Consider the following 26,308-nt stretch of genomic DNA (forward strand, 5'->3'; position numbering starts at 1 on the left):
TCTCCATTCTGAATTAAAAATTTGTAAAACTGTAACAATACTGCACCCTTAGCACTGGGCAAAAGGTAAAGAATCAGCTCTTCTTGGGTTTTTCTTTATCCTTGTAGTTGTGAACAAAATGCATAATGGCATCAAAAGGTCATCTATCCTATTCATATATTTTTATGCCAAAGTATTTTATAAACCTAGATAAAGCAACTTGAAATTTATTAAATAACTCATCTTTTCCAATTAATTTAAAAATCATATATAGAATTTTTACAATTATGAAAATATTATCTTAAGAATATTGAGACAGCTACATGTAGAATACTCGAAATCAAAAATTTAATTTTAAAAAAAAATATTATTACCATTTTGATAAATGTGTTTCTTATTGTAGCATTATTTTATTAAGTTACATGCCAATGAAAATGATATATTCACATGTTGTTGCCAAACATTGTCTTTATTCTCTTCTCTTGAATATGTACAACAGAAGAAAGATCTGAACTAGATTCAGTTTACAGATGAAGAAGGAGAGAAAGAGAGACATTTGTGTAGTTCACAACTATTAAGCACCATATTAACAGGATTTTCCCATTATATATAACTGCAAGGCCTTCTGCAAGGGAGGGAGAGAGAGAGAGAGAGAGATTAACCAAGATAGTTAACTAACATGGACAAAGGAACCAGACATAGCCCTCTTTTCTTCAAGTCAGTACGGTCATTATTCCCAGTGTAACTCATTTCACATCTTTCATTGGTCTCCAGAACTCCTCCATAATGCTCTAACCTGCCTCCTTTTCTCTGGGAAAAGTCATTTGAAAGAATTTATATTGATGGAACTCTTCAAGCAAAGTATTAATATATCAAAAGACCGAAATTAAGATTACCAGAGAACTATTAAAATGATCATTTGTCTTCCTGGGATTCCTGTCAGCCATTCCGAAATCACTTACCTGTTAGTTTAAAATGTTCAACGTATTAGGTTTTTCCTTTTTCTTTTTCTTTTCTCATATATATTCAATAGAATTTGAGATAACATAAAGAAAAAGAGTAGAATTAAAAAAATTGGGCATTTGAATCTAAACCTTAGGACTATTGACTGGAGAACTAGCAGTATCCTCCAGAGAATCATCATAAGAAATTTCTTTAGCTCTTATTTTCTTGAAAGTTAATTTCTTGGGAAAATTTGGGGAGCAAGAAGAAGCATCAGCAACAACAACATGGTTACTGTGATGAGGAGAAGTAGTTGATTTATTCCATGCAGGAATAGAGGCAGCATCAGAAACCATAGAAGAGGTACCAAAACTATCTCCATCATCATCATCATCTCTTCTTTGGTTAGAGAAATCTTCAAAATAAGCTGTCCATCCACTTTCTTCATCATTAACAGCAGCTGTTCTTTCAGAATCGGGAACAATATTAACACCTCTCATCACGGAAGAATGATCCACAGAACCCTCCATGATCAGAATCTATATGTATAAATATAAATAACTAGATATATATGTATACCAGGTAAATATATATATATATATATAGAGAGAGAGAGAGAGAGAGAAATATAGGGTAGGGTGATGTTTGATGAAGAGGGAACTAGGGAGGAGTTTCTAAAGAGAGATTTATAGCAGAAGATGGATCAGTTGATGATTAGAAGTAATGGAAGAAAAAAGGGTACCCATAACGTAGAATCTTGGTTTGCTAAGTGGGGTCAGGGGAGTTGAGGAAGTTAAATTAGCAGTTGCTTACACAAAACCATGACTGGTAGAGAGAGAGAGAGAGAGAACTGGCAGCAGGGAGAAAATAAAAAATAAAAAATTGGAAATGATAGGGGTGTGGTTGACCTTTGTGGTTCATATTGGTATTTGCTGCTACACAACACAGCAATGGTGGCCATTTTCCTTGTCAGGACTTCCCTTTCAACTAAATACAATTAATGTATCTAAAGAGTCAATTCAAAAGAAAAACCCATGAAAATAAAATTTTATACAGTAACATTGGACTGATTCAGCAAGAATTATTATTGGAGTAGTGGTGGCAGACTCAGTGTGAACCTACTTTTCAATGTGTTTAATTTTGCACCATATGCCATTAGGCTTATTCATAGGCTCAATTATCTGCCTTTCATCTATTATCAAGTATTAATCTAAAATCTAAAATCTAAAATGTGTTGGATAGAAACTTTTATAAATAAAAAAATATTATTAATTATAAGTATTTCATATCATATTATTAGATTATTTTTGCTAGAGCCAATTAATATATATTTTTTAAAGTATATAATGTGTATATAGCTTTTTATACTTTATAGACTCGTAAACTAGGATTAAAATTTTGAATACTAAATTTTTTTTTTATCGACCCACTTGAAGCCTATATTTAGAGACAAAGAGATTCTGAATTAATTTAATCTAATGTCTGATTTAAGAAAAACTAATAATCGATGAAGTATTTAAATATAAAATATACAAAGGATTTATTATTCATTTACCGTGTTTATGTTATAAATATAGCAGCGGCAAGTTATGGGTATGACCGGTAATTAATTCTTGAAATGAAATTTTGGATTCGGACAACAAATGTATTCGCAGCCCAACTTTGCGATTCTGGAATGGGCTTTTGTGAACCAATTGTCCCATCTACATCCTTAAATTAAGGATTTTGAATTTCAATTGTTCATAAAAAAAATGATTGATTAGCAGGAAAGAATTGCCAATCTCGCTTTTCTCTGTACAAATTTTATTAAAGGATCATACCATTATTTGCTTGAGACGGAAAAATTGACCGGACAAATCAATAAACGTAATACTAAATCCCCTTACCTATTTGAAATTGTTGCTCTATGTCAAAGATGCAGCCGGAGATTGTTGTTCTGGGTTAAAAATAAAGTTTCAAGAACTTTAAAAAAATGTTTAAATAATAATATGAGATGAGCAATTTCAATCCATTCATTGAAAAGGAAGTAGAGGTTCAAACTTAAAACCTTCATCCGAGTTCAATAAAGCTCTTTTACTAAACCAAATACGCATTGAGCTATCCTACTAAGCTAAGAACCTAATAATCAGTTCCTATTTACTAACATACTAACCACAAGCAAATGCTTGGGCATTTGCGATCCTTTCATATTAGAATGCTTGGCTCTCCGAGATTGCATTTATTGGGTATCCAAATATCATTTGATGAAAATAATTTTCGAAGGAGATGCTTTGAAAGTTATTCAAATTGCTAAGGGAGAAATTTCGATTCCTTCGTCAGTTTGCTCCAAATCTTTGCGGATATATTCGAACCTGTGAAATCCCCTGTGCAGTTTGCTTTCTCTTATACTCCTAGGTCTTGTAATATTTTAGTTATAAAAATAGCCAAAACAAATTTTCAATTAAATTAATACAATCATATCTATATTAAAAAAATCACAAGCAAATAAATCCCAACTCGGCCTATAAGAATATGCAGGATAAATAAATTTTTTAATTTTTATATATACTAAATATATATACCACAAAACAAATAAGAGTATGACCTATATATATATATATATATATATATATATGTAAGTGTTTTAAATTTTGATATTAGATAATTGATACATACTCAATTATTTAAAATTGATGAATATTTCTTTTATCAATTTGGTATACTGATGGAGACATATACCTAATTTAGATTAAAAAAAATTGTATTCGACTTTTTAATTTCTAAAACGATTATATTTTATTTTATTTATAAAATTCTGATTTTATTTATTTTAGTTATTTAATTTTAATTTTAGTTATAATTTAGTTACAATATCAACAAGGAATTGACATATTGTATCTCTATCTTTTATTGTTTTCTCGCTGATTATTTCTGCCTCATATTAATTTTTTATTTATAAAGTGACTAAATTGAAATATGATAAAAATTAAAGAATTGAAATAAAATAAATTTAAATTTTATGATAAAAATATAACTAAATATAAAGAATTCAATCAACATTTATATCATTATCCTTCCACCAAATAATGTGAGTCCGAATCTTAAGGGATCCGTCCATAAGGTATTCCAAAAGGATCTTGACAAGGGAAAAAGTATAGCTGTGAAATAACTGTAATGATTTTACTTGTATTAGTGGATTGCAATTCAATGTGATATGTTTAGTTATAAGGGGTCTTGAAGGGTAAGGTGCCTGAAACAATAGTCAATGTGCAGTTTCTTTTTTGTTTTCTTTCTCTTTTTTCTTTTTAATCAAGGAAAAGAGATTTTAACAAGTGAGACTTGAATCTTCTCATTTTATCACTTGCCTAACCCACTAATTAGTAACCAAAATGTTAGACTTTATCTAGTGATTGATGCTTTGAAATTAAAAGTCCTTAAATTCGAACTCACTCATTGTAAGAGTAAAGTCTTTTCTTTTATATATATTTAGTGATCTGTAGTCTTTTTTAGTTATTTTGTTTATCTACTTTACAATGTATTTAGAATATGCCCACTTGAAAATTAAAATTCGATCATTTTTACAGTATGTATAAATGAAGGTTAATAGAAAGAAAAAAAAAAATCATTTTACTCGTGTTTAGCTTAAAAGAGAAAATTAGCAAAAAGTGAATGATTCTCCTCTATTTTCCTTACAGAAGGTAACACTCTAATTTAAGGTTTTATCTCATAAAAAAGAATTATAATTTAAATAATTAGCCTTTTTATCTCTATTATTTTATATGAAAATTCAAAATTGAATTAATTCCGTTGCTTCTCTTTAATAATTATTTTATATAACCAAACACATTTTTATCTTCCTTTCCTTTCAACTCTCTTCTCTTTCTTTTAAAATATATTCTCCTCCTTTTCACTCTTATTGCCAAGCACAGTATTAATGTGAATAAATGCTATCTACTCATAAGAAAAAAAAGAAAACCTAAATAAATACTATCTAAGTCGTAAAAAAAATTATAAAAAAATAAAAGTAAAATACCAGAAAGGTTCAGTGTGGTCAGACAGTGAAAGCAAATGATTTAGGGTCAAGTCCATTCTCTGATAATTATTTAAAAGAGGATCAAACTCATAAATAAATTATTGACTAGAACAAATAGCAAGTACAATTTGTAAAAGGAAATTATACCAATCAGCCATAAAAGTTTCATATAAATCAACCTAAAACCCAATTCATTTTCTCATCTCAATTAATTAGATTCCTTGATTCACTTGGTCAAAGCAAAAGCAACTCAAGATAGATATTATCTTCTCAACTTTTAATAATGTGCATTTGATCACTTTTTACTTGCATGAAATATCAAGGCCTTCACACCCATTTCAGGTTCAGGTTTTAAAATGCTACTATATCACACTGCTCTATTATATGATGTGAAAGTTTTGAATGGAGATGGGTACTAATTTGACATGATTCAGAGCTTTCCATTTGCCAAACTGAGTGCATTGCCAAATATATCCAATCCCTCTCATTATTTTGATGAGATGATTTTCATCAGAAGCATGCATTTGTTTTTAAAAAATTTATCAGGTTACTATTTCTTGCCATTTTTTGCATCTTTTAATAAGAAAAGTTTTGAGCAGACATATACAGTTGGCAACCCATGTCACCTAGCTATAAAATATAGCAGCTCTTTACATCCTCTGCCTATGTTATTTATCTAATTAATGCTATTTTTTTTTATTTAATATAGCTATGTTTATATGTTGGAATATATATAATAAATTGAGAAAAATAATAATGAAGAAAATAAATATATATAGATTTTATGGGAAAAAATCTCAAATAAATCAAGGTAAAAAAATTATTAGTAAAGGTAGAAAAGTTTTACTATGAAATTATAATTTTTCTCTAATTAAAAAAGAAATATTAACACTCTTTTTTTTTAAAAAAAAAAGGAGAATTACACATTTTTCTTTTCACTCTTGAATCTTTGTTTTCTTTCTTTCTTTCCCCTCTCTAATTTTGTTGCTTTGGGATGGACGGGATATGGGATGTTGAAGGCCTTGCACCTCTTACCTATAGAGGTGCTTTGCCTCCAAGCAAAACATACGGCCAATAATTCTTTTGGCCACCAAGCTCAACTCCTTCTTTGTCTTGGATAATAATTTTTCAATAATCTCCTACCTGAAAATTCAAGTGAGAAGTTAATTATATTTTCACAGTATTGTTTCTATTTTGCCATTGATATGCCTATATCTCTAGTAGACTTAGAGGATCCACACTAGATAAATTTATCAGTATTGACCGCCTTAGGTTGTCTTTTTTTTCTTTTTAATGAATTCCAACAACGACAATCACAACATTTGATTTTAAAATATTTTCTATTTTTGAAAATAAATGAAAATAACAAATCTAGAACCACCAATTTAGTTTACCACAAATTAAAATATATAATTCTTTTTTTAAAATATAATTAATAATCTGCAAATAAGAACAAGGTCTTCAAATTATATTTTTTAGCAATTTAGAGAATTTGTCACGATTCAATTTGTGGACCCGTGATTGGTACTAGGAAATGGGTAGGCTTAAAACCACTAAAACTCATAGTAAGTCTAACTAATTAACAATTAAAATATACATACATATATATATATATATATATACATACTACTCAAATATACCAACAATTCATTCGCATGATCACAACATAATTAAATCAATCTATCAGTATGAGCGCTTAATATTTTTCCATAGTTTTAACATACCAAAATAAATTATTCAAGCTTTAGAATCACTACTATAGAGAGTCTAGATTTTTAAATAGTTCGAAATGCAAAAAGTAGAAATTAATTACAATGGGCCGAAGAAGAAGGAAGTCGAGTTATCAAAATAAAGACGACGAAGAACCTAGCTGTCACCTGAAAAATTAAATTTGAAACTGTCAATCTCGAGAGTGAGTTAAAATAATATAATCCTAAAATAAATACAGTCATCTCAATAAAATATCATATCATATCAAAACACGTGTCATACCATGATTCAGAAAAATACAATTTAAATGGTTATGGGACGAGTACCTCAGCATAACCCTAAACTCCAATCCTATTAACCATTTGGTTCCCTTATTCCAATAAGACTGGCGCCCAGAGAGTAAATCTCAACCAGAGTCCTTAATCCAGTCTGGTCACCTAATTTCCAATAAAGTCGGTGCCTAGATAGCAACGCTCAACCAGGGACCTTTCCTCCGGCAATCAAATCCTCATAGTCGAGAGAGTTATACTCGACCAGGGCAATTTCCAAGAATAATCTTTTACTACCTGTCTCTGATTAATATCGGTGCGTACGCGGTCCTGATGCAATCCATCATGTGGAATGTTCTACTGCCGCCTCATTCCAAAATTACAATCACAATATCAATAATAATTAAAAATAGCGTAAATCACAAGCAACATAAATTATTCAATAACATATTAAGAATTAAAGTTGAATAGCTTCAACTATAACAAACATGAAAATTATATGTAATAATAATAATAATAAATATAATAGCCAAAAAGAATAATAGTAATAATAATAATGATATCGATAATAACGAAAATAAAGTTTATAATAATGATGCTACTAGTATTTGTGATAATTATTAATCAAATAAAATTGATGATAATAATACTAATAATAATCATAGTAATTATTAATCCATTAACATTGTATTTCATTTAGACATGATATAAGTGCAGTTGATTATATGACTGTAATTTACAGTTCTGCTGCGTTTTGCAGTTTGCTCCTACGCCTCGGGTGGAGCTGGCTAGATGAGTGAATTATCTATTCATGAAAATAACTCAATTAATGAGATATTCTTAATTTTTTCTAGGCCTAGACTCCTAGATTAGACTGTCTAAGAAATTCCGATCTAAATATTCGGTAGAATCTCCCCAAAAGCGTGGATGTTTACCCTCTGTAAAATGGGTCCAAAACTTGCTAAAAACACTTCAATATTCAATACATTTTTATCAGGATTCGGGTCACCCATAACTGCATTATTTTTCCAACTCTGAAACACAACACAAATCACAATTAACAACAGGCGGTCCGTCATTAATATTTATTCCACAACCAACCCACAAATAATTTACTGGTATCTAATTAATTATTCATAACCGCAATTATCACAAAATTGAATAATAATTAATCACACTAATTAATTCATAATATTTATAATTAAACTATCAATTAATCAAATTAAATTAATTAGTTATTTATAATTAACAACTAATGGGGTTATTAATTTCTAAAAATTTTTAAATAATTTTTAAGATTCAAATGAATTTTACCAAGCTAAAAATTAAAAATTATATGCATCCGGGAAATATCGGGAACCGAAAGCCGGTACCGCCAACGTATTGGATTTTAAATCCGAAAGCGCCTACGCGAAGCTTGAGTTACAGGAAGTTCGAAAATGCAAATGCTTTTGCTGGAAATCACCAGAAGCCACCAGATCGAGGCCGGAAAGTTTCAGCTCCAGCGAGGCTATATACTACTATCGGTGGAGGAAAAATGGCAGGGGAGCTTAGCTTGGGGGTTTTTAACGACGGAAAGCTCGTTTTCGGCGTTAGATTTGCAGGAAAAGGGCGGTAGACGGATGTGCTTGTAATGGTAGTGATGGAGGAGCTTCCATTCTCCAACTCGTTCGTCGACAATAGAAAGAAAAAGAAGGAAGCGACGCCAATGAGGAAAAGGGAAGAAGAGTTTGCGGCAGCTAGAATGAGGTGAAGTGATGGCAAAAATAGGGGGTGAGGGAGAAGGAAAAAGTTTTGTCATATATATATATATATTTGTAAAATTTCTTTCTAATCCCTCATTTTAATTTATGCTATAAAAACACCCCCAACTTAAATAGATTACACTTATATATACATATATATTTATATACTCTTATATGATAATTAGTCAAAGTAATTCAACTTAATAAAATTATAATTTAATTATTTAATTTCATAAATAAATATAATATAATTATTTCGAAGTATTAAATTAAATGGTACCCATTTATTCACGAAAAATATTAATTTATTAAATTGCCCCCGACAACTAATAAAATTAAAAAAATCAAAGAAAAAGATTACGGGTATTACACATATGTAAGAAATGAAACTAAAAGTTTAATAATTGCAAAAGTTAATAGAGGAAAACACAAAAATATAACCATAATAGAATATTGAAAGTAAGACTCAGTGTGAAAAATAAGACGTCAATAATCAAAAAATTTAAAATTCCATAAAATACCACCCAAACACCAATAAAAAAATCTAGGACAAACAAAATTAAAACTCTAAAGTTTATGTATCACATAATGCCCTTAAAATAAATTTATATTTATCTTTTATAGTTAGAATTTGAAGATAGTATGCCATGTATTTTCCAAGACACGATGAATCAACACAATTAATGAACACCACATCAGCTATAATAGTAAAATTGATGAGCTCTATTATAATAATTGGAAGAAAGAACTAAAAGAATAGAAGAATATAATACATTTCTCTAAAGAATAGAAGAGTATTAAATATTTTTCTTTATGTATCTTGATTGAAATAAAGTTTGATATGTAAACAGAATGCCTAGAACAAGGATATTATGATCTTTGGCAATATCTTGAGGCTTCTGGTGTATCATAATTAATTTATAATTTTTGATATATAATAATTAATTTATTTATGACCTAATACGACTTTTGATATATCTTAGTATTTTTTTTATATCTACGCAGATTATATTGCTAAGATATAAGAGTGATATTAATGCAGTATTTTAACTTTCCATCATCAGGTACTTACACAATCTAAAATTTCTTTGAACATTGTTTATTTTAATGACGTAGGTAAGTATTTCAAGAAATATTTAGCTAAATCCATAGATGTTATTGGTATTATTCACAAATTATCTTGCCCTCATTCTCCTTAATAATGGGATAGTGATGTCTATCAATATGTACTCGCAAGTGTACGAACTGTTCCTATAATAAGAATAAATTCACAACGAGGTCGATCTTACAAAAAACTGCAGAGCCGTTATTATAAAGATTAATTATCACACAAAAATATTAAAAATAAATCTAAATACTTTATTTATACAATGATTATGATATGTGAAACTATATGATAAAATTAGTATTTAGCCTAGCCATTTACTTAGTAATCCTTTTGTTTTATTTTGAGCTTAAATCTAATGAATGAGATAGTGATATGTTTTTTCTTCTAGCCATTTAAACTAATGATGCAATTAAAATTTCTTCTAGCAACATAGACTGAAGTAAAGATGGCATTTCTAATACATTCAACCTAAATATTTTCATAACATGTATTATTATTAAATTGATATGATAGTCAACTAAGAATAATAGTTAAAACTAATAAAGATATGAATGTTAAGAAATCATTCATCAAATAAATAAATAACAAAGTTCATACTTATGAAATTAACCTAACATACTTAATTCAATGGTCATCGTTATTAAATAAAAAGACATGAAATAAAACAGAAAATAAAAATTCTCTTAAAATCTAGAATCCTTCAAGTAGGATTTGAAGAAGATGATTTTTCATCACTCTCTACTTCTTGAAAAGCTTTTTTGATCTTAAAAGAAAAATGGAAAAATAAACTAAAGTGTTTATGGAGGATGAACTATAGAGAATTGCAGAAAGAATAATAAGATATAGATGCAGACTGAATGTGTATATTCCCATGGTATATTTGATCTCCACAACTTGATATTCCTCTTGCAGAGTCTTCCTCTAAATACAAAACTTTTAAGAGTTATCCTCTACAACTCTTAACTATTCCAACTTAAGTAAATATTCTAACTTAAATAAATAACTAATAATGGTTCATAATTACATGAAAATTTAATTAAGAGAAATTTACACTATATACGTCTAAATCTAAAAATAATTGCAAAAAATCCCTCTTGTTTTGTTTTGTTACATCTTTACGCTTTAACATTACATTTTTACGCTTTCTCACTGTACTACTTGAAGTGACCCATGTTTCAGTATAAGAATTAGTAGATCAATAAATTAATGAATTTGAAATGACCCATGTTTCAGTATAAGAATTAGTGAACCAGCAAAATTAGTGAAATTTGATTTGAGTAGAGAGGTTAATTTCATCATTTGAAATAATAGCCACATGATCTCTAAAAATGTAAACATCTTTTAGAGATCATTCAGGCTGCATTAATTAGTGATCATGTTCCATCTCATCTAAGGATTGAAGCTTAAAGTTCTACTTTTTAAGTGTTTTTACCGGCCACTCTTTATTTTGTTAAAACCAAACTAAAAAACTTTAAAGACAATCTTATCCATCAATAAAATAATAACAATCATTAAACTCATGGATATCATCACTGCAATTAAATTGCAATATTTCTATTCTTTAATAAAGAATATAACTTTTAATTTATTTTATTTACTTAAATTATTAATTTGATATTAGAAACATGTAAAAGTTATATTTATTTTATCTAGTAAAATATACTTATGCATTTTATATTATTTTTTAAAATTTGAATATATACCTTTTATTTTTTTAATATGATTCACATATGAAATAATATTTTTTTAAATCCTTAATCCACTTTATAAATTAATCTTTTAAATAGAATAAAATAATTATTTTTATTTTAACTAAAATATATTTTCAGACTTATTCTTACTTTTAGTATTGACTATCTTCAAAAATAGTTAAAAGAATAAGAACTTTGAAAATAATTATATGACAATAAAATAATTAATTTTTAATTATATAATAAATTTTTAATTTTAAAATATAATAATATTAATTATATTGATATATTAATTTATATAATACTAAAATTAATTAGTAAGAAATTTTTATATTATTGTATTAATAAAATTCTAAAATTTAAAAAGATATTAAAGATATTTAAAAATAGTTAATTTATAATTATTTTTTAAAATTTTATAAATAATATTAAATATAAATTTTTATTAAATTATATCAATTAATTTAATTTTATAATTAAAATAAAAATAACAGTCGTACAATCTATGAATAAATGATTAATTTTTTAATTTTCAGATAAAAAGAAAGAAATAAAGTCTTCAGCCCCCACTCGTCTTCATATAAGTCCGCCCCTGTGGCAATCCTTCGTCTTTTTTCTTTTTCTCTTTTTTCTCTTTGTTTTGGGTTTGACCTGTAACTATATGGAACTTAGAAAATTCTTAGGCTTTAATGACACATTTTCTACAAATTGAAAGAATAATGATTCGGATTGAAGATGAGTCCATTACTCCCTTGACTATATATTAATTAATATCAATGGCCACTAGCAGTTGCGGTGTGACTGCAAAAATTGGGTTATTTGCGGAATTTGCTTCAATTGGATTTTTTTATTAAAATACTTTTACGAAAAAATTTTATTGAAAATACCAAGAAACACTGGAAAGGTAACAAATTTTTTTTTGATTTTAATCCTACGACATAGAAGAAAGAGGAGAAAATTCTGTAGAATTAGTCTAAATTTAAAACGGATTAGCCAACCTAGTCTTCGAATCTATTCTAACTATCAAAAAATTCCTAGAATTTTGGGTGGGATGGGTATTGTAATTCTTTCTACATCTCGGGGTATAATGACAGACCGAGAAGCTTGACTAGAAGAACCGGTAGAGAAATCTTATGTTATATATGGTAATTTTTCGGATATCTGAATTGTATCCCAACTTCTTATTTGTGAAAAAAAGAAGTTTCTAATATCATTCCTCTTACATTAATCGATACTTGAAGGGGATTTTAGATGGAATAAAAGAACAAAAATGGATTCAATTCGGGAAGGTTTAATTTATGGATCACTTTTTCAATAGTATGTTTCAAGTTCCTTTAGATAATGAAGATCTCGTTTTAGGTTATGCTTCAGGAAGGATCCAACATAGTTTTTTATACCTATACTGTTCAGAAATAGTGTTAAGTATTTAGAACTCGACTAGAGCACTTTTAATTTATAAACTCCGTAACAAACAAAGATTTGAATGATTAGTCAGTTTTTTTTTTCAACTTTCAAATTCCTTTCACTTTCATCATTTTCAAGGGATACAATTTGCGATTCCAAAGTTTAAAGAAACTTATTTTCTTCAAAAAAATTATGTATATTCAAAATTTAAGGAACGAGAAATATAAAAATAAGAGCTTATGTTCGTAAAATTTGTGAAAAATGTTGACTGGTACATAGATGGGGGCGAATTATAGTAATTTGCTTTAACCCGAGACATAAACAAAGACAAGGATAATCTTGCTAAGCGGAAACGCTCTAAAGGATCTGATGTACAAATAAAAATATATATAAATAAAAAAAAGATCTATTTTGACATGAGACGGATATATCCATAGACCCTTGACTTATATTTATGAGATAATAAAATATGGCAAAACTTTTACCAAGAATTGGTTCACGCAGGAATGGACGTATTGTTTTACGTAAGAGTGCACATAAAATACCAAAAGGTGTTACTCATGTTCATGCAAGTTTCAATAATACTATTATGACCTTTATAGATATACGGGGTCGAGTGATTTCTTGGTCCTCTGCCAGCACTTGTGGATTCAGTAGCACAAGAAGAGGAACGCCATTTGCAGCTCAAAATTGCAATAGGAAATGCTATTCGAATAGTAGTGGATCAAGGTATACAACGGACAGAAGCCATGATAAAAGGTCCTAGTCTCGGGTGAGAAGTAGCATTAAGAGCTATTCGCTGAAGTAGTATATTATTAAACTTCGTCCAGGATGTAACTCTTATGCCACGTAATGGCTGCAGGCCTCCTAAAAAAGGCGTGTGTAAATATAAATATTGAAGAGATTTCAAGAGAAATAAATAATTCAATGATTTCAATATTATTAATGATTCAATAGAAAGTAACAATATCTACTCGGACACTATAGTGGAAATGTGTTGAATCAAAATACTGACAATAAGCGTATTTCTTATGGACGTTTTATTCTGTCACTATTTATGAAAGGCCAAGCCGACACAATAGGCATTGCGATGTGAAGAGCTTTGCTTAGAGAAATCGAAGGAACATGTATCACACGTGCAAAATCTGAGAAAATACCACACGAATTTTCGACTATAGTTGGTATTCAAGAATCAATACATGAAACTTTAATGAATTTGAAAGAAATTGTATTGAGAAGCAATTTGTATGGAACTTATGACACATCGATTTGTGTCAAGAGTCCTGGATATATAACTACTCAAGACATCATTTTACCGCCTTGATAATACACAGCATATCACTAGCTTAATGGAACCAATTGATTTGTGTATTAGATTACAAATCGAGAAAAATTACGGCTGTCGTATAAAATTGATAAATAACTTTCAAGAGGAAAGTTATCCTATGGAGGATGTATTTATGCCTGCTTGAAATGTGAATCATAGTGTTCATTCTTATTGAAATGGGAATTGTAAACATGCAAAACCCTAAGACTATAGATCATGTAAGCATGCAAAACCCTAAAACGGAGATCATGTAAAACATGCAAAAAACCCTAAAACACTTCGTTTTCTTTTTTGATTACTTGTTACAAGTATATATCTTAGAGTTCTATATCTAGTTAGCTATTTAACAACTTAACTATAACATATAAACAATTCTATTCAAAGTTAAGTTAGTTAAACCTATTCAAACTTAACTTCTATTCAAACTTATCTTTCAACAACCATATCTACAACTGAGTCTTTAGATTTCCACACTCCCCCTCAAGTTGGAGCATAAGATTCTGACATGCCTAACTTGCCAATAAGATTTCGAAACACTTTGCTAGTAACAGCCTTGGTAAGAGCATCAGCAAGTTGATTTTCGGACTTAACAAACAACAACTGGATTACCTGTTGATCAATTTTTCTTTGATAAAGTGCCGATCAATCTCCACATGTTTAGTACGATCATGTTGGACAGGATTTCTTGCTATCTCAATGGCAGCCCTATTATCACAAAACAGTTTCATTGGCTTCTGACATTCAATCTTCAAGTCTTTAAGAACCCGTGGAATCCATATTAATTCACACATCCTATGAGCTATTCCTCGAAATTCAGCTTCCGCACTTGATCTTGCGACTACTTTCTGCTTTTTACTTCTCCAAGTTACCAAGTTTCCTTCAATATAAGTAAGATACGCAGAAGTTGACCTTCGAGTTGTCTGATCTCCAGCCCAATCCGAGTCAGTGTAACCTTCGACTTTTGAACCGTCATTTTTAGAAAAATATAAACCCTTTCCCGGAGTTCCCTTTAGGTACCTTAGAATTCTATAGACTGCTTCCATGTGTTCAACGCTTGGTTGATGCATAAATTGGCTCACCACACTCACTGAATAAGCAATATCAGGTCTGGTATGTGATAAATAAATCAGTCTCCCAACCAGTCGTTGATACCTTCCAATGTCAGTAGGTACTTGATTTGGATAAATTCCGAGCTTGTGATTGAACTCCATAGGTGTTGCCGCAGGTCTACATGCAAGCATTCCAGTTTCTGTTAGTAAATCAATCACATATTTTCTTTGGGAAAGAGAAATACCTTCTTCAGTTCGTGAAACCTCTATTCCTAGAAAATATTTTAGACATCCAAGGTCTTTCATCTCGAATTCAGTTGCGGGCCTTTTGAAGTGATCTCATTTCTTCATTATCATCTCCCGTAACAATCATATCATCAACATACACAATGAGGACAGTAATCTTCCCATCTTTGTGTTTAATAAACAATGTATGGTCAGCATTACTTTATGTGTATCCAAATGTCTTCATGGCAACTGTGAGTCTACCAAACCAAGCCCTAGGAGATTGTTTCAGTCCATATAAAGCCTTCCTCAGTCTACAAACCTCATTTTTCTTGGACATTTCAAAATTAACACCTGGTGGAATATCCATATAAACTTCTTCTTCGAGGTCACCATTGAGGAATGCGTTTTTAACATCAAATTGTTTCAAATCCCAGCCTCTATTCACTGCCAAGGAGATCAGTATCCTAATGGTATCCAGTTTCGCAACTGGTGCAAATGTTTCTTGGTAATCAACACCATATCTCTGAGTGTAACCCTTCGCGACCAATCTTGCCTTATATCTATCCACACTCCCATCCATATTAAACTTCACAGTGAACACCCATTTGCACCCAATGGTCTTCTTCTCATCAGGTAATGGAACTACCTCCCAGGTCTGATTCTTCTGTAATGCCCTCATCTCCTCATTCATTGCTGCCTTCCACTTAGGATCTTTTAAAGCATCCTGTACAGTATTAGGAATAGGAATGTGCTCTAACTGATTTACCACAAGAGCATATGGACCTGACACAACTCAATTTTGATTAGAAATATAGTTAGTGATAGGATATTTCACATTGGAGTGTAAGTTTGGTTCATGTTGATCTTTGGGATTGTCTAATAACAGGAATAATAGACTCATCAGATTCAATAAGTAATGGAGCACTTACCTGAGTGATGTTTTCAGATTAGATATCCTGCATCGGAGCTTCGGTATATGGTGTTATCAAAGGTTGATTCATCTCGCCAGAAGTGCTGTCACCTCCAAGAAATCTCATTTCTTCACTTAGCAAACAATCATCACATGTTAAGTAATTAATCTGTTCAGAGATTACCTCATTATCTCTACATATTCTCTCCCCCTGACCAGGAGAATTCAAACCCGTCTTGAGGTAATAGGGTTCAGTTTCCCTGAAAGATACATCCATACTCACCACTAGTTTCTTTTCCGAGGGATTATAACACCTATATCCCTTTTGAGAGTCTGCATACCCTATAAAAACACATCTTTTCGCACATGGATCAAGCTTAGTTTGCAAATGCTTAGAGACATGCACAAACACGACACAGCCAAACACTCGTGGTTCTAGATTAGGCACATGATGAGTCTTACACAAAGAATTCAATTTTTGTTGAGGAGTATCAAAACCTAGGACACGAGAAGGCATTCTATTCATCAAATAGACAGTAGATTTCACAGCTTCTCCCCAATAATACCTCGGCATATTCATTCCAAACAAAGAGGCACGAACAATCTCTAAAATTTGCCTATTCCTTCTTTCCGCCAAGCCATTTTGTTGGGGAGTATACGTACATGATGTTTGATGCCTGATTCCCTTCTGAGACAAATATTTTCCAAGAGTTGAATCCATGAACTCCATTGCATTATCTGTTTTCCATACAAGAATTGGTTTCTGATATTGAGTATTCACCATGCTACAAAATTCATAGAAAGCTGTACCTATATTGTTCTTATTACGTAATAAGGCAATCCATGTCATGCGAGTACACTCATCAACAAAAGTAACAAAATACTTGGCATTCGAAAACATAGAAATTTTTGAAGGTCCCCATACATCCGAGTGAATGACTGAAAAAGGTTCACTACTCTTATTCAAACTAGGAAAATATGGAACTCGATGACTTTTTGCTAATTCGCAAACATCACACTTAAAATCTGATTCATCAAAACTTGAAAATAAATGAGGTTTTAATTTCCTAAGGTAACTAAAAGACAAATGGCCAAGTCTACAATGCCATAACCATACATCTTCTCGTCTCTTAGTTTCATTATTCATCAAACACATCTACCCTACTTGTTGTCCTTCAGCTTGCCCTAACTCCAGGTAGTAAAGCTGTCCTCTTCTAACACCATAACCAATTGTCCTCCGAGTCAGAGTATCCTGAAAAATACAGTAACAAGACCAAAAAGTTACTGTACAATTTAAAGAGGAAGTAATTTTGCTAACAGAAAGGAGATTACACTCGAGAGATGGGACAACAAGAACTGAATCAAGGGTAAGACACTCGTGACTTAATAGAACCTTCACCAATGACTTGGCATTGACTCCCATTAGCTGTAGAAACAAAGCTTTGAGAAGGTGATTTTAGTGTTTGTATCCTATTCGAATTTCCAACCATATGGTCAGAAGCTCCTGTGTCAATTATCCAAGCATCATTTTCAATGAAAGTTGATAATGCCTTACCCTTACCACCACCTGAGTGAGCTACATGAGCAGTTGGAATGTCAGACTTTGATTCTGAAAATAAGTTATCCACAGCAGCAGCAATCTGGTTACTCTTCTTGCGTGGCTTCTTTGAGAAATCCCACCAGTCTGGATATCCAATCAGCTCATAGCAACGCTGCTTGGAATGTCCAGACTCACCATAATGATCACATACATAGTTAGGTTTTCCTCCTGAATGATTCCTTCGATTCCTGGATGATCCCTTTTAATTTGTCGCTAGTGCTACACTTTTAGATACAGGAGAAGAAGATCCTCCCATGGTCTTCCTTTATTGAAATTCACATCGGACATATGCATAGGAACTTTCCAAGTCAAGTTTGGGGTCCTTCCTAAGAATTTCCCCACGCACTTGATCGAATTCATGGTCCAATCCACTGAGAAAGATATGAACCCTAAGCGTAGACATAGCCGAATTCAACTCCACAACTCCATTTACAGTGCTTGCCGAAGATGAAGACCTTTGATCAATTTCCTGAAAAATTGATATAAGTTCAGTATAGTACGTAGAGAGTGGTCTTCCATCTTGCTTAATGGTGAATGATTTCTGATTTAACTCAAACAGCCGAGTTTCATCAGAACCATCATAAAAAGTCTTCGATACTGCCTCCCAAACCTTCTTTGCTGTTCCAAGACAGATGAATCTTTGCATAAGAGATGGAATCATGGAATCAATGAGCTAGCTTTTCACCTTTTGGTTGTCAGTAACCCAGCCTGCAAGCTTCGCATCATTTTCATCAGGCCTTTTTTCACTCCCGGTTAGAAAACCAGCCTTATTTCGTGCCCCTATCCTCATCTCCATCAACTGAGACCATAAAGGATAGTTAGTTTCATCGAGAATGACACTATTAGGAAAGGATGCATTCTCTTGTTGTATGATGATTGGTGTAGGTGTTTTGAAGCTCATAGTTACGATAAGTTTTTCGAAGATCTGAATGATTTACAATCTGCCTTAGGTATGCTCTGATACCATGTAAACATGCAAAACCCTAAGACTATAGATCATGTAAGCATGCAAAACCCTAAAACGGAGATCATGTAAAACATGCAAAAAACCCTAAAACACTTCATTTTCTTTTTTGATTACTTGTTACAAGTATATATCTTAGAGTTCTATATCTAGTTAGCTATTTAACAACTTAACTATAACATATATACAATTCTATTCAAAGTTAAGTTAGTTAAACCTATTCAAACTTAACTTCTATTCAAACTTATCTTTCAACAACCATATCTACAACTGAGTCTTCAGATTTCCACAGGAATGAAAAGCAAGAGATACTTTTTCTCAAAATATAGATAAATGGGAGTTTAACTCCTAAAGAAGAAGCACTTCATGAAGTCTCCTAGAATTTGATTGATTTATTTATTCCTTTTCTACATGCAGAAGAACAAAACTTCCATTTAGAAAAAAACCAACACAAGGTTACTTTCCCTTTTTTTACCTATTATGATAGATTGACTAAATTAAGAAAAAAATTAAAATTAGATAATATTAATACGTTTTTATTGACCAATCAGAATTGACTCTTAAGATCTATAATTGCCTCAAAAGATCTAATATACATACATTATCAAACCTTTTAATATAAGTCAAGAAGATCTTATGAAAATTGAACATTTTCTTATAAACTATGTAAAATATATATTGGATATTCTAGAAATAGAAAAAGATTTCACAATTTAATTTTTTACCAAAGAATAAAATATAAATCCGATAGATGTTATCTAGGGAGAATTCACTTTGAAGTGACTATTCTCTAGATATACATACACGTCGTGATATTTTATTTTACAATTGAATCAATTTTAAAAAAGACCTAAAGTTAGGGATTTATCATTAGACAATATTGCTCCAATACCTAACCAAAGGGCTACTGCAGTACCAACTAAAAAGACGGTTATCGCAATTGGACGACAAAATGGATTTTGAAATTTATTAACATTCTCCAGAAAGGATACTGTTAATAATCCTGCAGGTATTGAAACCATTAAAAGAACACCCAATAACTTATTGGGTACTGTATGAAATATTTGAAATACAGGAAAGAAATACCATTCAGGCAATATTTCCAAAAGAGTTGCAAATGAATCTGCAGGTTCACCAATCATTGATGGTTCTAGAACTGCTAATCCTACATTACATGCTATAGTACCTAGAATTACTACCGGAAAAATATATAAAAGATCATTGGGCCATGCGGGTTCTCTGTAATAATTATGACCCATTCCCGTAGCCAATTTAGCCCTTAATATAGGATCATTCAAGTCAAGTCTTTTTGTTATTGGGATAGATAAATTCTTATAAATCCATCCTCCGAAGGAACCGAACATGATAATTTTTCATCATCCAGCTTGAGCAAGAATCAAACGAATCAAACAGATCCATATAAAAAAATCTTGTATGTATAGATCTTATAAATTGTAAAATGTTAGCCATGTCTACACATATATGAATGATTTTATGTAATATTATGTAATAAAAAATTGACTAGATTCCTTTTTCTAGAGTTACAATTAATTATCCATTGCAAGGAATTTATTCTTACAAGTAAATGCTCAATACCCAAGTAGGCCTAAAAGGTAATCATGATTAAGTGCTTTTTAGATCGTCTCAGACCTTTCGATTGGCCTTTATCTCTAAAATATATCGAGATTTTTACATATAAAGGATTTACTTGTTACTAATATAGTTTAGCCTATGTCATTCTTTAGATCCCTTATTTCACTTCACTCCGATAGTATCATAAATTGGATCAATGCAAAGGAAATGACTTTATTTTCATACTATAATGTATTAAGTAATAAAGTAAAAGAAATAGATAAAATAAAACATATAAATAAAATAGGTAAAATAGAATATAGATGCTACCATATCGCTTATTCAACTGCGTTTTGCGGAGCCAGTTCATGTACAATATAATTGGATCTGATCATAAAAAGATTCTCTTCAAGTGAACTAGCCTATCCTCTGTAAAAGGCTTATGCAGTGGTTGGAGACACATTTGGTTATTAACTCCAATGTAGCGGATAAGGGCATAAATTCGCACGGCCAAATCAATAGTCCAAGTCACACACTCCCATAATCCATTTTTATTTTAAGAGAATTCACTTTAACTATTCATGTAAAATAAAAAAAAATTGGAGTTGAAGGGAAATATCCAAATACAAGTTTTATTCTTTTCAATAATCCATATTTGTAGCAATGAAATATTATTCTTTCTCCTCTAAGCGATCAATGGTTGATTACAAATATTTATAATCTATATTCTCTATACCATAAAAGGCTTGAAATATCTTGCTTACGTATCATTGGAAAGTGCATTAATATAAATATGTGAGTAAGAAGAGGTAATACAAAAGTGTGTAAACTATAAAAACGAGTCAAAAAGGATTGTTCTACATTAGCATTTTCACGTAATAACTCTACCAAAGGCGATCCTATTATAGGACTAGCCTCTGGCACGCCTGTTACAATTTTTACTGCTTAATAACCAATTTGGTCATAAGGTCAAGAATAACCAGTTACGCCAAAAGATGCGGTTAATACAGCAAGAACCACACCTGTAACCCAAGTCAATTCACGAGGTTTTTTAAAGACACCAGTGAGATACATACAAAATATATGCAGGATCATTATTAAAACCATCATACTTGTCGACCATCGATGAACTGATAGGATAACCAACCAAAGTTAGCTTCAGTCATTATGTATTAAATAGAAGTAAAAGCCTTAGTAACGATCGAACGGTAGTAAAAATTCATAGCAAACCCCGTAGCTACCTGTACTAAAAAACAAGTAAGCATAATTCCTCCTAAACAATAGAATATGTTGACATAGGGAGAACATATGTACTAGTTATATCATCTTCAATCACCTGAATCTTGAGACGTTCTTTGAACCAATCATAAACTTTATTGAGATAATTAAACCAGAGGGCCTCCCCCTCTGAGAACCGTATATGAGAATTTCATCTCGTACGGCTCAAACAGAACCACCAAAATACTAGTTGAAATGGATGTGGGTAATAGAATAGAAACTTCTTAATCCTACAATTCAATAGTTTTCTTTGAAGATGATGATACGAAAAAAAATCCAAAAACTCTTCTTTGTGGTTATAATGCCAAAATATCAAGTAGGCTCTTTCATCTCTTGATGTTGATTGTTACAAGCCTCTTGAATCTTCTATTTACCCATTTTTTTTCATTTTTTTATGTAATACAGCCTTACTGTTGTTTTCATTATTATTGATAGGAATTTCTTGTTAAGATCCTATAAATCGATTGAAACCTTAAATTTATATTAGAACCACGATGACTTAATAAAAACTTCAAACTAAGTCCAAAGATTCCCTAAGTAAGAACCATTGTACCATCATTTATTCACTAAATAAATATAATGAGTAAAAATCCAAAGAAAGGTTTGTCCTTTGATCAAACATAGAAAAAGAGGAGGAAAAATCTTTCAATTTATACCTTCTAATTCTTTAAAAAAATTTGGAATTCGGTCACGGGATCTAAATATTAAGTATGAATCATAGTTCTAATACTTCATAATATATTTCATATATTCTATGCTCCATATACTAAAATAAATACCTGACGAGGTAGAAATCATCTCTATCAAGATGACAGGCCCACTCTCTGTACTATCAATACGATCAATTATAACAAGTCGCACACTCATATTCCAGAAATACAGGAAGAAAGAAATTTCACGATCAAACTACCAAAATAGAATAAAAAATTTGAGACCAAGCCAAAATGCTTCTTTTGTATTGAAAAAACTAGGACTTAGCATTTCTTATAAATTTAATTCATTGATATTATGTCTAGTAAAACGGAAGAATTATAAATCTCTAAAATAATATATAGGAATACCGTAAATAGGGCCATTGTGAAATCCATCAAAGGAGTAGTTCCCCATCCAGGAACTACTTTACTATATTCTGAATTCAATGGTTTCAATAAATCCCCTACAAAAGTTTATCTTGGACCAGATCTAGAACTACCGTCTATGCTTTGTGTAGCTATAAATCCGATTTGTATTATTTGATATCTGTTGACTTTGTATACCATTCCGTTGTAAATAAATGATCTTATCATAGATCTATTGTGGTCTTGAAATTAAATTATATAATAATGAAAACAACAACCCTAGTCACCATCTTTATATCTGGTTTACTTTGTAAGTTTTACTGGGTATGCCTTATATACTGCTTTTGGGCAACCCTCTCAACAACTAAGAGATCTATTCGAGGAACACGAGGACTAGTTGAAGTAAAGAGCCTCCCAATATTGGGAGGCTCTTTACTTCAATTAAGATAACGAAAAATCATTTTATGTTTTCTAGTTAGAACTTTAAGTGGTTCGCGAAAAAGATAGCAAAAAAAAATGATTCCTAAAGTTGAGACTAAAAGGAATGTATAAACCAATGTATCCATAAAGTCAATCGTGGTTTACAATCATAGCTCCATACATATTTATTGGAAATCGTCTTCCGCATAGAAAAAGAACAAGATTCAAAGAAATGACGTCAATTCAAATTTAGATATCTCTAGTACCTTGTGTCAAATTACAAAAATAAAATAGAATAGAGGCAGAAAGTAAGAGATATCAAATATTGCATCAGACTACCTGTGTTCTTGTAGTCGGACCTCCAATTTTTTGGAATGCTCCAAATTCCACTTGAACGTCTAAATTTGGATCAATGCCAGTAAAAACATCTTTGAACAAAGTTCGAGCACCATGCCAAATGTGTCCAAAAAAAAGAGCAGAGCGAATGAAGCATGTCCAAAAGTAAACCAAGCCCTTAGACTACTACAAAAAAAAACCATCAGATTTCAAAAGTAGCGCGATCTAATTCAAAAATTTTGCCTAATTGAGCGCATCTAGCATATTTTTTCACAGTAGCAGGATTACTATAATTGACTCTATTTAATTCGCCACCATAGAACTCAATGGTAATGCCTACTTGTTTGACACTATACTTTGACTCTGCCCTTCGAAAAAGAACATCGGCTCTAACAATTCCATCTCCGTCTACAAAATAACTGGAAATATTTAAAAAAAGTAGGCATACAACGTACATGAACCTCACACCCTTCTTTATCTCTAAAGGTAAGATGTCCTAACCACCCAACAACTATTCCATCTCCATTGTCCATTGAGCCTGCTCTGAACAATCCACCTTTTGTCGGATTATTACTAATATAATCATAAAAAGCTAATTTTTTAAAGATTTATTTTATAAGTAAACAAGTTAAAACTCATTTTTCTTAAAAACTAGAAGAAAAGCCCTTTCATTAGCATTAGACATTAGAAAAAAAAGAGTTAAGTTAAAAGGTACTCACTGTCAAAAAAGGAGGTTTAGAATCTATACATTGATTCTTTGTTTTATTTTCATCAATTTTTGTTGAACCGTATGCATCAAAAGGTGCATGTACAGTTCCTAGAAGATAGAAATTTATCTTAAATAACTTTATTGAGAAAGATTACTTTTCTTAGGTCAAGATGTTGATAGCGAGATCTCGAATCAACTTATTAGTCTTATGGTATATCTCAGTATAGAGAGCGAGACTAAAGATTTGTATTTGTTTATAAACTCTTCTAGTGGATGGGTAATACCTAGAATAGCTATTTATAATACTATGCAATTTGTGTGACCAGATGTACAAGTAGTATGCATAGGATTAGCTGCTTCAATGGCATCTTTTATCCTAGTTGGGGGAAAAATTACCAAACGTTTAGCATTGCCTCATGCTTGGTGCCAATGGGTTTTTATTTGAAAGAAAAAAGAAAACTATGCCTTTGCCATAAGAAATATTGAAATATAAATATTAAGTAATAATAGCATGAAAGCTCGAATTCGATATAGATATAAGAATTTCTTTAAACATTAGATTTATGTATCAAAAGAGTAGTATGAGATATTAAGTAAGGGTATTTATTTTATTCTATCAGGGCCTATTTTAGCGTCACAAAATTTTTTATTTTCGCATTAGAGGGCTCTTAACATTATGTATGTTATAAAAATAAAAGAGTATGAAAAAAGAATTTATTTTTCAAATAAAATAAAAAAACTTTGGGATTGCTAAATCACTGATGAAATAAAGCAACGGGACCCCATAGTATTTTGTTTTATTTTTTAACTCCTTCAAAGACAAGGAAAGGGTCGTTATTTTACTGATTTACCTGATAAACTCTATGTTTTTATTTGATAAAAAAAGGTAAGTAAAAGTGAATTTCATTATGGAGCCGCATGCAATGCGTAAACAATGCCTATACGATTGTTCAATTCTATATTTTTTTCTCTTATTATTCTTTATCTCTTCTCATCTTATTTTATTTATTATATGAGATAGAATAGCCATTTTTTTCTTATATCATCAGGGTAATGATTCATCAACCTATTGCTGGTCTTTATGAGGCCCAAATAGGAGAATTTGTCTTGGAAGCAGAAGAACTACTGAAACTGTGCGAAATCCTCACAAGGATTTATGCACAAAGAATGGGAAAACCTTTAGGGGTTGTATTTGAAGATATGGAAAGAGATATTTTTATGCCAGCAGTAGAAACCCAAGCTCATGCAATTGTTGATTTTGTAGCAGTTGCATAAGAAATAGCAGAAATCTCACATAAATCATGATTGAATATTCTTTAATATTCTATTAATTATTTAATAATAGAATATTAATATAAAAAAATTCATAATCATCCGGTTAGGATCGATCTAAACGAGCCCATTATGCATATGATTTAACATGCCAACTATTAAATAACTTATTAGAAACACAAGACATCCAATCACAAATATCATCAAATCCCTCGCTCTCGGGGGATGTCCTCAACGCCGAGGAACATGTACTAAAGTGTATGTGTGACTTGTTCAGATCGTGAACTTGGACAAAAGAAAACTTTTTCCAATATCTATGATCCGTGCAAATAAATAAGATAGAATAGAAGAATTCCCTTTATTATCTAAAAAAAAAAGAAAAAAATTATCTATCATATTCATCTATTGTGTACCAAATTTATGGTTTTATTACTGCAACCTCAACTTTCAATTTAAAACAAGAAAGAGTTTTCCATTAGTAACAAATGATTATCCTTTAAGCGGGGGAAATCTTATTTAAATTAAAAGGCAAAAAATTATACCCCTACTCTTATTAGAACGGACTAACAGGGTCAACTAATTAGAAAATCCTCATAATTAAATATCGTTCCTGTATAGACGGATCTCCATGTGAAAGACTTGTTACTATTCATGGGTAAAGCCAAAAAGTATAGAGTAGCTTGGTAGCGTGTTTGTTTTGGGTACAATAACAAGCCACTAAAAGA

General features: G+C 30.9%; 2 protein-coding genes and 2 pseudogenes across 2 annotated transcripts; 1 reads left to right on the forward strand and 3 right to left on the reverse strand.

Annotated features, from left to right (window-relative positions):
* Positions 1–429: 429 nt before the first annotated feature.
* LOC8274851 (vascular-related unknown protein 1) lies at positions 430–1,789 on the reverse strand. The gene is made up of 3 exons (XM_002524123.4): positions 1,074–1,789; positions 876–941; positions 430–789 (listed from the first exon to the last, which is right to left on the reverse strand). Exons 1-3 carry the CDS (start codon positions 1,449–1,451, stop codon positions 637–639), a joined length of 597 nt encoding a protein of 198 aa, XP_002524169.1. The 5' UTR covers positions 1,452–1,789; the 3' UTR covers positions 430–636.
* A 12,016-nt stretch (positions 1,790–13,805) lies between these two features.
* On the forward strand, positions 13,806–19,655 carry LOC125370535 (annotated as a pseudogene).
* Positions 19,656–19,777: 122 nt separating this feature from the next.
* Positions 19,778–20,302, reverse strand: LOC125370536 (cytochrome b6-f complex subunit 4-like). The gene has a single exon (XM_048376414.1). It carries the CDS (start codon positions 20,300–20,302, stop codon positions 19,778–19,780), a length of 525 nt encoding a protein of 174 aa, XP_048232371.1.
* A 3,294-nt stretch (positions 20,303–23,596) lies between these two features.
* Positions 23,597–24,204, reverse strand: LOC125370537 (annotated as a pseudogene).
* Positions 24,205–26,308: the final 2,104 nt, after the last annotated feature.

The sequence above is a fragment of the Ricinus communis genome, chromosome 7 (assembly GCF_019578655.1).
Source record: "Ricinus communis isolate WT05 ecotype wild-type chromosome 7, ASM1957865v1, whole genome shotgun sequence".
Taxonomy (NCBI): domain Eukaryota; kingdom Viridiplantae; phylum Streptophyta; class Magnoliopsida; order Malpighiales; family Euphorbiaceae; genus Ricinus; species Ricinus communis.